Genomic DNA, 16,026 nt, shown 5'->3' with positions numbered 1-16,026 from the left:
TCAATCTGTAACTGAGAATTATTCTAATTGCCTAACTCCTGGACCAGATTCAGCTGACTGCAGTGTTTGTGCAGGTAGGGTAGACACAATTGTGTGTCCCTGTTCCTACTGTGTCTCATCAGTGCTGGTGAAGCACTGGAGGGGATGTTTGTGTCTGGTGGGCTGTTATTCAACTTGCCATTTTGCCAGACATGGACTATGGAGCAACTCCCCTGCAATTATGCAGGTGGACTGAAGGAAAGTGGCAACTTTTAAGTGAGAGCTGTCCATTTACTGCAGTGCAGCTGTGGTGATGCACAAACCATGTCATGCAATGCTTCCACCAGGGGACAGAAGTGGCAGTGGTGTGAATGGTGGCCCTGTGCACAAATGCTTATACAAGTACCTGTACAAACATGTGCAGACGATTCTTCTTGTATAGAAGAATCACCCATTCCTCAGAGCTTGCAGCTATTCCACACCATATATTCACTCCTCAGGGGCTGGTTGTCATAGAGGAATTATGGACAGAGATGGGCACAAGATGAAAGCAAAACTAATAATAAAATATCATTTTTCTACCTTTAAAAATAATTTCAATAGAAACATTACCTAACTTAAATTTATTTGTAAAATGCTATATTATATATAGCAAGAGCACATCAATATGACAAAGTACCACTGTTTGGAACCAGTAACATCATATTTTCTATTAAGGACTAAAAGCCTAAAAGCAGCACGTTTCAGAGCAACAAAACTTCAGTGCGTCTTTACAAAAGGAAGAAAATTAGTAAGGCACTTCCTCTAGGGTGCTAATAGCAAAAGCACCAGTATCCTTTGAGGCAATACAATAGTAATGAAAATGTTAATTTTAAACAGATTTACTATGCAAGACAAAGGCCTGGATGCTCCTTGGAGCAGCTTGTAATAACACTGGTCTAAGCCAGAACAAAACACAGCAGCATAGTACCAGAGTTTGTATTTTACCTTTTTGCCAACATTATTAAGGAACACTAACATGACCAGGTTCAAAGGAGAGCAACAGGATGACCTCCTGCACTCATCAGAACATCCTACATGTCACAAGCTCTTTACTAAACCAGTAACACTTACTTGGAATGGGCACAGCCCTTGTGGCTGGGCGTGTATCCAGGCTTGGCTGTGCCCCTTCCTAGAGGAGTCTGACACTTCTGTCCAATGGGAAGCCAGGAGCCCACCACTAACATTACTTCTCAACATCTCCAGAAATACTGGGGAGTTGAGTGCTCTCCATGGTAAGCCCAACAGGCAGTGGCTGGAAAACTCAGTAAGCACAGTGCTTACACAGGCTGTTGCAGTCATCTGTAGTAATTCTTTCCCTAAGAACTCTTCTTTCCTATACAATTTTGGAGTTCAGTAAGACTCTACTCACCGAAACTGTTTTAGAAGGTACAAATATGTCTTGGCAAAGAAGAAAAATACCCACAACTCAAGAAGTAAGGCAACCTATAAAATGGGCAAATTCTTCACATTCCAGTGCATCCTTTTGCCAGCCCTCTCTTTTTCTAACAAAATATCTGCTACTTTACATCCTCTGTACATGAGAAAATCTAGAATTTTTTCTTAATTTAGGACTTACTATATTAGCATACTAACTATACTTAAAGCCACATGTTAAAATGTCTTTGGATGTGCTGTACTAGCAGTCTTTAAGTTTTCAGTAAACATAAGTTTGTTCCAGTGAACCAAATATATTAATTTCCCATAGTGAATATTTCTCTATACTACAGCCCATAGGTCCAAGTTGCTATACCCACATACACACTGCACTCCTGTCCTTTATAAAATAAGTTACACTTACTGACTATTCTGGGGTAACTACTCTCTGACATGATTGGAACTCCATGGGGTCTCTCCCCACAGGGTCTCTCTCAGCTGTTCCCTTCTAGTCTGAGGCATACTGCCAAATCTCTATCCAACACTGAATTGTAAGGATTTAAAAACAAACAAACAAAAAAAAAAAAAAAAAACAAAAAATAAACCACCAAAAAAAAAAGGAAGGTTTTGAGATAAGATAGTCAATCTTTTATAGGGAAAATAATCTTGGATAGGGAGGTGAAGTAATTCTGTTGCTTGTTCTTTTTAAAATTGTGAAGAAAAGACAAAACTTTCATTGTTGATCCTGTATCCTTCAGAGATGGCCGTGCCAATTCCAACGTCCAGAACAGTGGCCAGTTCAAACATCATCTTTGCTTCACTGGGTTTATACAACCAGCGGTTCCCAACACTGCGTTAACTTTTCTTCACTGACTGTGTTGACAACAACATGGTCACAGTCATACTGAGTGCCTCCTGTAGGGAGAAATGGCAAAGAGGGGAGGTTATCTTTGAAATAAGAGACAAACACTCTAGGTTTCAGGAAAGCTCTGTAAGAGCTGGTGTAGACAAATTTATCTTCAACTAAAGCTCTGAGAAGACAATTTCATCATTGCCTGCTTTTGGAATTTATTTTTGAAACAGGTTTTGAATTAACCAAGATCAGTTTGCCTTATTCTCTCCATCCCTTTAGCAATTCAGTTTCTCAGCTTTTTCAGCCTGGATGGAAAAGGAAAGAAACACTGCAATACAGTGCAGGTGCAGCTCCTTGAAGACTGTCACTTCCCAAAAGTAATGCTTGACTATTCAGTTTTCCTGTAACAATGGTCAATTGTCACTTGGCTCTAAAAACAGAGTGAAGATGTTTAGATGATGAAGTAAGTCCTTCTGCTAACAGACAATACACACGTGACTAAGTCAGAGACAAGGTCTGGCACTGGTTTACTCCTTGCCGTTATAATCTTTATTTTGACCAGATGAATCACAAGTCATCATGCACAATGTATCACCCAATGTTCAGCTGTTTCCACTGGCAGCTGAATGTATCTGAATGCTAAATAGAAACATTTCTTAGAAGAGCTTAATCTACTTACTCTGTATAATGCCAAATATGTTCTTATAGAAGAGCACCATTAATATTCTAACTTAAGAAACTGGGAAGCAAAGACACATTTGACTGAAGCTGAAAGTCGGAATTGATGTTTTTTTCCCTCAGATCTAGTATGTACTGCAGAAATGTAGGACGTGCATTTCCTGCAGTACAACACACCTGCAAAGCAGGTGGTATTCCCACTGGAAATAGCCGTCTGTGCAAACCATATATACAAAGCACCAGGACACTCCCATGGACACTGTCTTTTTGTTCTGCACCCCCATTGCCTCACCCTCCCTGACTGACCAAAAGACAAGCCTGGCCGCTGAAAGCTTATGATGAGTGTAGGGTACTGAGCTTTGTAGCTAATATTATTTTTTAGTAGCTCAGTTATCACTGTGAGTGCAAAAAAAATTTTAAGTGGTGTTTACATCTATTGTGATAGAATGTAAACATGTTAAGATGGGAAAAGATGGGATTTTTTTTTCAGTAGATAGATAAGACTATTTACTTTGATAGCACGGTGCTCTGGAAAAGGCTTTGTGCTATGCCAGTTTATCCACAAGGTGGCATTGGCAACTGCACAGTTACACAACTGCATTCATTTGCTGGGGAATTCTTTAATGCACAATTTGGGGTCTGGAATGGATCAGCAGAGTAGGCAGAAACAGGCAATGTTCTTACTAGGCTTTCTCAAATAAAAACTAAATGTATCTACTATTTTATATTTACTGTACAGATTTACTTTGTTTTAAAGCTAAGAGTGCATCTGTACTCCCACTACCAGGCCTATCCATTGTAAAGTTCTTCCATTATAAACTCAAAATACATAATTGCTTTTAACATGACTCACTGAAGAAAAGGGAATGCAGTAGCATTTCTGCTTGATTGGAACAGGCTCCCCAGGAAAGTGGTCACAGCACCAAGACTGATAGAGTTGAAGATGATTTTAGACAATGCTCTCGGGCACATGGTTTGACTCTTGGGGTGTCCTGTGCAGGGCTAGGAGTTGGGCTTTGATGATCCTTATAGGTCCCTTCTAGCTCAGGATATTCTATGATTCCACACGTTCAGTCCTGTTAAGTTCTAAAGTGCTAGCTGTTGACTATGTTATTTTTCTGGTTGGTTTGAGATTTTTTTGGGGATAGTGGTGGTTGTAATTGACATAATTAATGTCACAACATCAATTTAAAATAAATTTTAAAACAGCTAAAAAATTAATTAAATAGAACAGATACAGAGAATGTTTACTTCCTTCACCCAAGAAAGCAGTTAGGTAAGAATATCTGATTATGCTAATTCTGCTAATCATTCGATTTGCTACTTTTTTAGACTTTCTGTGAAGCTCTGAAAACAAAGTTCAGAAACAGTATCTACACAAGTCAAAATACTACGACAAAAGTGACTCCAAAATACACATCAAGTGCTCACAGACCCCAGGCTGCTATGGCAGAATGTCACGCTTGCCATATAGGCATAGCCATTATTAAACAAAGGAACCCCACCTTTTTGCATCTAATCACGTCAGTATACAAGTCTGCCTTTGCTTTCCTAATATCCTTTGGCTATTGCATCTACAACTACTATGTAAGAAAATATGCAGTTACAGAAATTAAAGTTAATGAAAAGTTAGGTTGTTCTTGCTTCACCATTTTAAATAATCATATTCACATTGCCCAAAAATTAACTGAGGCTATCTACAGCAAGTGGACACTGAGAATACAAGATAAGCAAGTACTGTGGGTTACTAAATTGTATGTAGGAGAAATGAAATGAAGTCTTAGGGCCTGTATAATTCAGGAGGTCAGACTAGCTGATCGGGTCTTTTTTGCTTCTAGACTAAAGCAACTAAAGCACCATCCCTAATTTATAGGCACATTTAGTGTGTATCCCACTGCAAATACCATGTAATTAAGACCCAATGTAATGAGATAACATTTGCTTACCTTTGATATCTAAAACCAGCTTGGGTTTCATCTTGCTATAAATTCTGCCATCGGGACTAATATGCCAATATTGTTTGTCTTCATTCCGCTCAAATGACAGACCGAGTTTAGAGCCAGGAGTTATAAGATTTCCAACAATTGTCAAGCAGCAATCCTCTGCCATCTGTGTCATCAGAAAGGCAACAGCAATTACTCAGAATGACCTTACTTCTACTGTCCACTGTGTTTTTTAATCGAATCAGAGATATCATCAGGTGAGAATAGAATTTAGGAATGACTTTACCTCCAGGAATCTATTTTTGCCCCAAACTCAAGACTCATCTTTCTTTTGTTCCTGTTTATGTTGACACTCTCCACTACATGGGAACATTAAAATAACTATGCTGTATCAGAACAAAAGGAACAATTAGCACCTGTCTGCAGCAGTGAACAATAACTGAAGATTACATTGATACCATGGAAGATTACACCGACAGTACTCTTGTATGCTGTTCCTGGTTATCTCTTCCAGGCTACAGCAATTGCCAGCCCAGAGACTTTTCCATGCATCTCAGAATCTTTAATGCTCATTTTCTGTCCCATGTGTGAATTTATTAGTCACTACCCACCAAGATCAGAGTAACCCTTTAACATGAACACCCTTGTGTATTGTAACCCTTCCATACTGTGGCAAGCAGTTCCAAATGCTAACAACACTATTTAAAAATATATATAAATTCAAAATAATTTGATATGTGACCAGTTTTATTTGATGTTCTCCTCATCCCTTGATTATTTTAAAGCATAATGTTTGCAGAGACTTCAAGCACATCATCCCTCAAAGTGTAGCCTCTGTAGGGAAAAATGTCCTTGCTATTTTTTCTCTTCCTTGCATAGAGGCTCTCCATTTCCTCTGAACAATTTTTTTCCAAACATTTCTAGTTTTGCAGTAACCTTTTCATAAAGAGGACATAACTGCACAGTATCAAGTGTATGAATTTCACAGGGTATCACAGTAATATTTGCTTCTTTGTTCTACACTCTTTTCCTAGTCACTTGTATTACTTGATTCCAAACATCTGCAAATGTCTTGGTTAAAAAAAGAGCTGGCAAAAATCAAGCTTATTCAAAAGACTGTTAAGGCTGTATTACTAAGTAACAGTTATTTTTTCTAGATAAACAGTGATTTTCAGTAGATCATCATTAAACTGTGCCTTTTAACTACTGCACTCTGTGGCAGACTGAACACTCATCTGTCATGGCCTACATGGCCCTAAATTATTTTACAAGTACTTCTGAAAGCACTTTTTCTTGAAAAAGTCATACTTCTGACTAGCATAACGTAGAATTAAAGAAAGTCGATTTGGTTGTGAAGTTCTCACTTGTATCTGAAGCGTTCTCCAATGGGACAAGGAAAACTCTGAGCTTAGACATTAAGTCCACTAGGCCAGAACTTCACCTGTCTCCATGAAACTCATGAAGAGTAAGGAGACCTGCATTCATATCTGTTTCTGAAAAAAGAGCAGAATGACTTTCGTATTTTGCTTACTGATTATGCCACATACTTAAAACAGCCCTTCCTTGAAAACCCCAGGCACAGCCCAAGGTCACATCTCATGACTCAGTCACTGAGATGACCCAAGCTTACAGGAAGGCGCAGGTTCTTCCAGTGACCTGTGTCTGCCTCCATGCAGGTAGTTACCCACCCAGGAGCTCAGTTTTCTTTGTAATATGCGGTAAAACCCAATTTCTGGTTCATGCTTAAATGGATTTATTACCATTCACCAGAAAGATGACAGAGCTCTGTAAGAGTTCAGTCACTTAAGATCAATGTTGCCAGCTTGCGCTCTGCACTGAGCTACCTGATTGCTATACAGCACAAGCCATGTATGTTCTGTGCACAGAAAAACAGCTTTATGAGATACAGAAAAAGGGCAAAAACCAGGAGCATTTATCCAAAGCCATATAATACCACACTGTTTTAATATGAAAACTTGTTGACATGTTTGAGAAGCACCATCAAAAGAGAAGTCTTTTGTATGTCATATTAAAGCTTTTAGCTTGCTTTGCATCATTTTGCTGCCTGCATAAATCCCTTTTACAACTGCATGTGTCCTGTAAACATGTCCGAACAATGACTTAGCTTATTAACAGTAAAATTCTTCCCTCCAGCATAGATGACATAGTTATAAATGGCTCCTTTGAAGTTATACAATCCTATAGAAAAAGTTCACATGATTCTTTGCAGTCAAGCTGTTTAACAGTATTAAAGTAACTTAATTTTCTTTTGGCTGGCATCCCTACTGAAGACTGTTCATACTTAAACATTATATGAACCGTGCATACCTATGCTCACCTCAATGACAATTTGCACATGATTAGTTTTATGGACTGTGAGAAAAGTAGGGCTTCATTTAGAAACTTGTACAGAAGAAAGGAAAAAGGATGGATTTGACAAATACAGGGATAACCAGAAAACAAACAAAAATCCCAAAACAAAAACAAAAAACCCCATCCCTAAATGGCTCAGTAGAGTGGGATTTTATCTTTAAGCTTGTCTAAATGCCCAAGAGGATATTGTCCTAGGGTGACTTTATGATGTTTATATTTTTAACCGTCTGTTTCCTCCCATATCTGGGAGGAAAAACCGATACAAATACCAACCTACATTACACTAACTGTCCTACTGCAAGGTATGCATAGTTCAAAATATTATCAGGAAGGGTCTCCCCTGCTTTGATACTTTTGCAATACTTTCTCTCAACATTTCTATTATATCAAAAAAGTATCATACAACTAGTTTGTATCACCTGAAAAAGCCTGAGTTGATTAAAACAAACAAAACAATACCCACAAAAAACAACTCCCTACAGAAAGGTTATTTTAGTTGAAACAGATTAAGCCTGTAAAATAAATGAAGATGCTGCAGTAGGAACTAAAGTCATAAAGCCCTACTACTGGAGAGGAAAAGAGAAAATGCTCATTGAACTCAAAGCTTACCCGACACCTTATGAATCCATCCTGATAAACCCAGATTTGATCATCTGAGTCTGTATCTTCTGCAACCTGTATTCTGAGAAGATTCAGATTATCTAGGTTGCCATCAGCTGACATAAATTTTCCTGTTTCCTTGTTTCGAAGCCTGAAGTACACACGTTTCTGCACAAAACAGAAGAACTCTTTAACCACAATCTCAGCAGAGAACACATCCTGCTCTGAGTTAACTTCAGAGCAGTTACTGTCAGTGCTGACCCCCAAACCTCCCTCTTTCTTTCTGAGAGCTTAACTTTTTAATTTGAGAATGTAATTCAGAAGCCCATAATCATCTGGACAAGACAGGCTGTGAAAACTCACCACTCCGCGTGGAGAGTTTTAGGCTTTCCTATGCACTGAAATCAGCACAGAGTGGAAAGCTAAAAATTTCTAACTCAGAGCAGAACTAACTTCTCTCTGCTAATTCCATTCCATATATGCTCTAAGCTTTCATTAAGGGGGCACTTGTGTAGCCTCTTACACATCAACATTTCTGTTCAGACAAGCTCTCAGCAGGGCAGTCAAAATGCATTATTCCTAATTCTGCTTAAGGCTATACAAAGACAAAGCTATGACAGCAAGCAAATGAAGCTAGTTACAGGTACAAGTAACCTATGAATTAGAAAAAGCTGTTTCTCCAATGAAATATGGCTCAGCAAGAACCTCAATTGTTAAAGCTCCTAAGACTGCTGCACCGTTGGACAAGATCGTATGGAACAAAATATTATACACATTTATAGAACAAAATAAAGAGTGCATGACAAGAATAAATTTTGCATTAGATTTGCAAATTATTCTGCCAAGTAATAAGCAAGAAAGGACTTTTCCTCTTAAATCAACACAAAATCACTACTAACTGAAGTATTTTTTTTTTTACCAATTTTCTTGTTGTTCCATAAATAATGCAGATAGTACAGACAGTATGCCACCAACCAGTCTGGGTGCTAGTTATGAAACAACTTAAAATCATTTATAAATAGCAGTTACAGCCATTATTTATTAATCCTTAATTAATTCTTATATGCTGTCTTCTGTGCTTTGGTTTAAAGGATGCTTAATTAACAGTTTAAGCCATATAACTGCAAAGCCACGTAGCATATTCAAACAGCTTTCATTACAGACAAAACTCTGGATTTCTTCACACAATTGCCAATGCTGAAGTTTGTCACATGCCTGTGACAAGGCTGTAATGCTGCTTACAGCTGCATAATATCTTCCCAATCCCATGACAAGATATATATTAGTGCTTGATGAGCTCATGCCAAAGCCCACTCACCTGCAGTAAAGGTCTCAAAGAACCTATCTGACAAAAGCCACTGGCTTTATACCAATCTGGAATTTCATTCGGTGTTAACAACATCTGACGTCCCCTGTAATTACTGTGTTCATAAATTATCCATCTATGAGGAGAAAAAATAAGACAATGTTTTAATTGCCAAATTCTGCTTTGGAATCAATAAATGAGTTTAATAGAAATCTGTCCCACGACATAGCAGTTTTTAGCTTTGGAAAGCCAATTACCTTCTTTGTAACAGGCCTTAAAAAATAATAAAATAACATCCTGATTTAGGTCAGCCACATTGAGATGGGTACACCGGAGTTCTAATTTTAGAATCCTATTATTTAAAAATTACAAGCTGAATGAAGCAAAGCATTTTCTTGGAAGAACCCAACTTTTAAATACCATTTGTTTTCAGGAGGCACTGTGACTCCTCAAGGAGCACAGATCTATGCGCTGTAAATGCTACATTGCTGCAGGTGCAGAACCAGCTGGTTTGTGTATCTGAATTTGGACAGGCCTGGTTCACATGAGAAAGAGCAACTATGGATGCAGACTGGAACAAGCAAATACTGGAAACGGCAACAGGGTAAAGTTCTCTTGAGTATTTGGATAGAGGTTTTATTTCATAACATCTCTCTTCTTTCCAAATACCTGCAAGGGGGGGTGGGGAAGAGACAGAGCAAGAGTGCACACTGAAAAAATTTGTTTAGCATTCCCTAACATGCATCCAACTACACTTAAAATCACACACTGAGTGTAATCTGTCAGAACCCAACTTCTGATTCTCCATTATTGGCACAGCCAGTGCCAATGTTTGGGCTTCAAAATAGGCTGCCATACAGTGCAATTTCTAGAGTTTTCTCACAGTGATGTGCTGAGACTGTCCGGTAGCCATGGGAGTTTGAGTACATGAACACTCAATATGCTCGTTTTCAGGTTACCTTCCTCCTCTGACTGATTTGTCACCAGACTTCTCCATCCAGAAGCAAACTCACTTTAATTTTGGTGCTTTTTCACTGCCTAATACACATCTATCTCCAGGAATTATAAATGGAGGTCTCTTAGCAAAGGAAGAGAAGATGAAACCCTCTTCAATAAGGGAGGCAGCAGGGGAAAGGAAGCTGTAAACCCTGTATTTTGACACATTTCAGCAGCTGACACTGCTATAATGAAATCCAAATTTTCATATCATATTCTACGTTTCTGGTAATCCACCACAAAAAAACCCACATATATTCTTTGGACAGGAAACACACACAATTCACAATTCCATTACATGGAATCATGATATTGGCAAAGAAGTAACTTGATGTTTGACTTCTTGTTATGGAAAGTCATTGACTTCATGTTATGGAAAGTGAGAATCAGCTATATTGTGGTTGTGGTGAAAGATACTGAAACCTTGGGAGACTTCACAATATGAACATGTACCTTTTCTTACAACCTTTGTTTCGAAGTTCAGTTCAGTGTGCTAAGGAAACCCTTTGACCATCTTATCCAGATGGGGAAAATTATTTACACTACAGATTTGCTGATTAGCTATCCACTTGAGGGCAGTCTTAAGCTACCCAACAGGATCTCTCTATCACACACCTTGGAAATTTACCTCTTCAAAAGAACACATTTAAATACAAAACAACAGTAACATGGACCTATCATTAAAACAAACAAACCAAACCAAATCAAACCAACCAACCAAACAAACAAAAAAAGACCAAAAAAACCAAAACTGGGAGCAGGTATCTTAGAGGTAGAGGTTAACAACAGGGAAAAAAACAAAAAGAGAATTTAAAAAATCTGCTGTAATCCTAGAATATACGACAGTAGATTTTAAAAGCATTTTAAAAATTCTTCCAAACAGCTTTTAAACTTCATGACAGAAGTTTAAAATGAAGTAAACTTCATGACTCTTTTTTACCTAGTCTTCAAAGGTATGTTTGGAGAACACAACTGCTTAAAAACATCTACCAAATCTAACTGCTAGATTGTCATCCAATTCCTGAAGTAAAAGGGACTATTACTACTAACACCAAAAGGGGCGAGCTCATGGTCTGATTGTACCTCTGTCCATAGCAGAGGTTAAAGGATGATAATGAAGACTTATTAAAAAACATTTTGAAGTTATAACACAGATCACAAACCAAATTACTTTTTTACAACTGAGACCTAAACTGAGAGCAGAGAAGTTGGTTTTAAGGATGCTATCCAAGCTGATTTTTATAATATGGCATGAGAGAAGACATGAGTTTCCCTGAGAGCTTTATTCAAATTCATTTGAACTCCTAGCAAAGGACATGAGTCAGTGATAACACATTGTTGAGACAGGATATGAAAATGCTCTGCAAGATGAAATGGCATTAATGCACTACACACATTATGATATTCTAATTGTACATTCTGTGGTTCCATTACACCTGTAAAGTTGAGTAAGTACTTCATTCTAAAGAATCAAAAGATGATTTTAAACTTACATGCCACCAAGGACTTGAACTGAAGCTATTCGAGGACTGTATCCCAGGAACTGAAGATTTAAGATTTCTGTACTGAACTCGATTTTCTTTCCTTGGAAACCCGTCTTTTCAAAAAGAGCTATGCAGGGCTCAGACAGCTCCTGCAAAAGGAAGATAAGTGCTTTTACAGGATGTTGGAATTCCAGATGGTGACTGTGAAGATCAGTAGTCCACATACTTCTTTTATTTTAGAGGTTTCTTCTGGAGTGTTTAAGATCAAAAACCCTGAATGTTTCTGCTCTTCAACTCTCTAATTAAACTTGAAAAGTCATAAAAAACCCTTATACAAAATACACAAGGGATCTGCTCGCATGGAACATAAAGCTTCCTTATCTTCAGGCACAAAGACCTCTGCGGCTAGTTCTTGCACAATACCTTAAGTATGTTTTAAAATACATTTTAATCAATGCCGTATCTCTCCTCCATTGCACTAACCCCCCCTTGTGGGAATTTTCCCACAAAGAGCTGAACAGACAGTAAGATAATATTGATTTCTACAGCTTCAAATGATGACAGCCTTGTCAGCGCTGCTTATCACTTATTGCATTAATTTTTAACTTTTACAGTAGGTTAAAGCAACTTCCATCTCTGACTAGACAAAAGATTCAAGATTCACACTACTGAGGTAAAAATTCAAGACAAGTGAAAACTGTAACATTGGCATCCTCCAAAATGCTGCGGGGAGATGATTCTTCTCCTTCTCTGTCAAAATGCTTTGGTGTCAGAGGGATTCTGCCCACATGAAGCTTTCAGCAACGTTGAATCCGATTTGAATGTCTTCTGGAAAAGGAACTTTGGACTCTTTTCTGTGGGGCAAGGTATCTGTAGTGGACTGAAAATAACCTGTCATAATGAAGGCCTTCCTGTGGAAGCTCGGAGGTAGGGCTTGAAATTCCCCAGGGTAAAGTCAATTAAGCCTGAGTGTCCTGGTGCTACAGTGTACACTCATAGACAGAAATGACACTGCCACTCCCTTTCTCACAAATCTTCCAGCCAACGACTGCATAAAACCAACGCCACAGCCAGAAGAGCTCCTTCTTTCTGGCATGTGTTCAGCACACTCACACATCAACTGGATCGGGAACGCCTGACATGACGCAAAGTCTCGACAGACTCCCATCCGGCCTCAGGCATGGAAACAGGCCCTCCAAGGCAGAGCTGGCTCCATGCATGCGTGGCAGCTCATTTATGCATGCTTCCATGTGAATTTGTTAGGCAAGACCTCCCATCGACCCATTTCTAACAGTGCTTAAATTCCTCTTTAATCTTCCTTTAGATGTTTAAGGGCTCAGATGACAGCGTTGCGTGAGCGTCACCATTACCTTCACAGCAGTCCAGCTTATCACAGGGCAGCTGAGCTGTGCTTCCTGATGGCACACATGCTGCTAGGATGTGAAAATTCCAGGAGAGGCCTTTTCCTTTTACTCCAAAATCAGAGTATGCTCAGCCCCAGCATGAAAAGCAGCACCAGTTAGATTGTCATGCACCACCATGGGTAAAGAGCCCAACGGGACCAGTCACACTGTGATGACGTCCCAGTGCCTCTGAACTCTAAGCCCTTTTCCAGACTGGCACCTGCCCTCTGAGACATGCAACTTCTCAGACAACAGCCTTTCAGCCTCGTGCAATGCTTCAGAAATAATCTTCTTGCAAAGAAAACAGAAAAGAAAATCCTCCAATTTTCTGCCACACCTTACACTGGGCATTTTTTTTTTGATTCAGCCACAACACTGTTATATAAAACAGTGACAAGTGCAAGGTCAGCTCATGAATTTTCTGTCAGTTCTTCCCGTGTACTGCACTGTACCAAGCTGGTGTTCCTGCAGATCCACACTTAGTTATTCCACAGTGTTTCTCATTACAGATGACTGTTCAAGTATAAACCACATTCACAGCTGTTTTTTATAGTATGCTCGGGAAGAAGAAAATGTGTCAAATTCAAGAAGGAAAAATGCTATTTTCTATCTGCAGCACAACTATGTGGAGCATGCAAAGCAAGCACAACCAAGATATAGTGGAATCTAACCCCCAAAACCCCTGAGCTTATAAACAGCCCTTAATATAGTTTTGCAAGTTCTTTTATTTAAAAAAGCCCTTTTAGCTGTGTATCAAATATCCCTTTAATTTCCTTTTTTTATGGGCCCTTAAAATATTATTCCTTCAAATGGGTGTTTAACTAGATAAATACGGTAACATGACAGTAAAATAGCAAAGGTGCTTTTTGTATAGAAGTGTCATGAAAAACCATGAGGAAAGTTATAGGAATGGCAGATGGTAGGGAGGAATTAAGATTGGCACTGCCAAAATACAGTCCCAAAACGTGTCTGACAGGTGAAACCAGGAGCTAAAATAATAAGGCTCAAGCTTTAGGAAAATCATGAAAAATAAACAATGTAAGTAGTAAGACAGAAATAATAATTCTTTCTATTCTGGTTTGCTAATAAACCAATAAGAAAAGTAACCCATTCTCCTCTTCTCTGCTGCTAGCTAGGGAGCCTCTGAAGAAGGAAGCAGCAGCACATTATTTGCAGACAGACGCAGCTCTGTGCTGCTGTCTGAAGTGTGATAAAATGTAGGGCTAGAACAAGTTTCACAAGTGTAAAGAACTTAAAGAAGCACAGAACTGGCATTTCTGTTTTTACACATCAGTCTCTGTCACAAATAGTAAATCATTTAAAAGTAAGCTGATCCTTCCAGCTTGAAACAAGCATTTTATTCCCAGGAACTACTGAAATGAAACAAGCATTTTAAAGCCAGGAACTATTGAAATGTATTTTAATTCATGGCAATCACCCACCAAGCTTGGCTAGAAACAATTCTATTGTTTTTAACAAGATCTGACTACTAGACAGCCAAAGAGTTCAGAAGGCAGACCTGCTTGCTACAGTTGTTTGTTTACAGGGTACGTCAACATTCTCCAGAGCCGTGAAAGAGGATGACACATTTTTCCTCTCCTTCATCAACTTCTACACCACTGAAATGTTACCAAAATTACAGTGGAGTGCAATAAAGTTGCCAAATTCAAAGAAAAGATTCAATAGTGAACTCCTCCCTTTTTTAAAACGAGTACCATCTCCTCATGTTGCTGTAAGTTCCTGGAATGTTGACCACATTTTGCTAGTAATTACTTTGATCTTAAAAGATACTTGCAGATTCTGTAAGTGATCCATCATAATGATTGGTTATAAGCTTGAGCAAACTCATTCCTGGCCACTGATGAGTTACAAAATATGTAAATGTAGTTTAGTTTGTATCCACCACACATAACAACACAGCCTGATTTTGCCAAATAGTATTGGGTGTTGCTTAACCTTATCTAGAAGGGTGCATTATTTTATGATTAACTCAAATTCCATTGTCCTGATAATAACAACAGTGTCTTATAATTACATGCATTTCATGCAAAGTTGCTTAATTAGGCCTGCTTTTTAAATATGCATCAAAAACAAGGTCCATGGCACAGGTCCTTCACACCGTCCTACCACCTTCTCAACCCATTCTAAGTGGTCTCTCCTACCAGGAAATAGACTTGACTCTTTACAGAAGTTCTTTTATAAGCTGGTTTTAAGAACATGCATCCCAGGCAGTTGCTTCTGTAACGTCTTCTCCTTTACAAAAACAGCACAGAGGTCAAGAAAACCTGACTAACTGCAGCTAGGACATTTAACTGCTACTGCACAGAAAAAACCCCAAACCAAAACAAACCAACCAACCCCCCCCCCCCGCCCCAAACCAAACCTTCCTCTGTTGTATGTGTGCTCTAGAATTTTTACTGTTGCAAAAAATGGGGAATCATCACTGTCTTTATCTTTACAGTATTTTGAATAGGTTTTACTTACAATATTTATGATCTGTAAAGATTTTAGAACTGCTTGGGGTGAACAACCCATTGCTGTCAGATCAGGATAGATCCCTTCTTCCAACACATACTGGTTACCGGCGAACTCCTCCTGGTCATACACTATGCAGCTGCAGAAAGAAGGAGAAGTTCTCTCTTAAGACATCTGTGCCAGTAAAATGCAGATACATTATTTACAATGTTTTGTCCTGAAAGATTGATGTGCAAACAGCAAAGCACTGTTCTCTCTAAGTCCCCATATATGAAACCACCTCATGTGTTAGAAAGCTGGCTGCTTTTCTAAAACTTCTACCATTTTAGTGATTTTGCATTATTCATTCAATATAACTTACCTGCCATCTAAAATTTTTGAAGACTTCACAGCAAATGAATCAATACATCTTGTGTTTTTTTCAAATATTTGGCAGTTACCCTTGAATTCAGGCTCTGAAAATAACTGGACCTTTAAAAAGTTATAAACATATTTAAGGAAATTAATTCTTCTACCTTCA

The 16,026-nt window shown here is 38.6% G+C and overlaps 1 protein-coding gene across 3 annotated transcripts in view; it reads right to left on the bottom strand.

Moving 5' to 3' along the window:
- Positions 1-712: 712 nt before the first annotated feature.
- CRYBG1 (crystallin beta-gamma domain containing 1) overlaps positions 713-16,026 on the bottom strand; it is a 96,433-nt gene continuing 81,119 nt past the window's right edge. For 2 of the 3 annotated variants that reach the window (XM_038133195.1, XM_038133196.1), the window contains 7 exons: positions 15,868-15,977; positions 15,516-15,645; positions 11,638-11,777; positions 9,161-9,284; positions 7,852-8,010; positions 4,873-5,035; positions 2,222-2,310 (listed from right to left, as the gene is read on the bottom strand). In XM_038133195.1, coding sequence (XP_037989123.1) covers positions 2,222-2,310; positions 4,873-5,035; positions 7,852-8,010; positions 9,161-9,284; positions 11,638-11,777; positions 15,516-15,645; positions 15,868-15,977 — 915 coding nt within the window. Of the gene's footprint in view, positions 2,311-4,872; positions 5,036-7,851; positions 8,011-9,160; positions 9,285-11,637; positions 11,778-15,515; positions 15,646-15,867; positions 15,978-16,026 lie in introns of all 3 variants that reach the window. The other variant, XM_038133194.1, reaches the window with a different exon arrangement.

The sequence above is a fragment of the Motacilla alba genome, chromosome 3 (assembly GCF_015832195.1).
Source record: "Motacilla alba alba isolate MOTALB_02 chromosome 3, Motacilla_alba_V1.0_pri, whole genome shotgun sequence".
In the NCBI taxonomy this organism is placed as follows: domain Eukaryota; kingdom Metazoa; phylum Chordata; class Aves; order Passeriformes; family Motacillidae; genus Motacilla; species Motacilla alba.
Note: the sequence above shows the minus strand (reverse complement) of the source record. Positions and strands in the feature narration are given on the sequence as shown.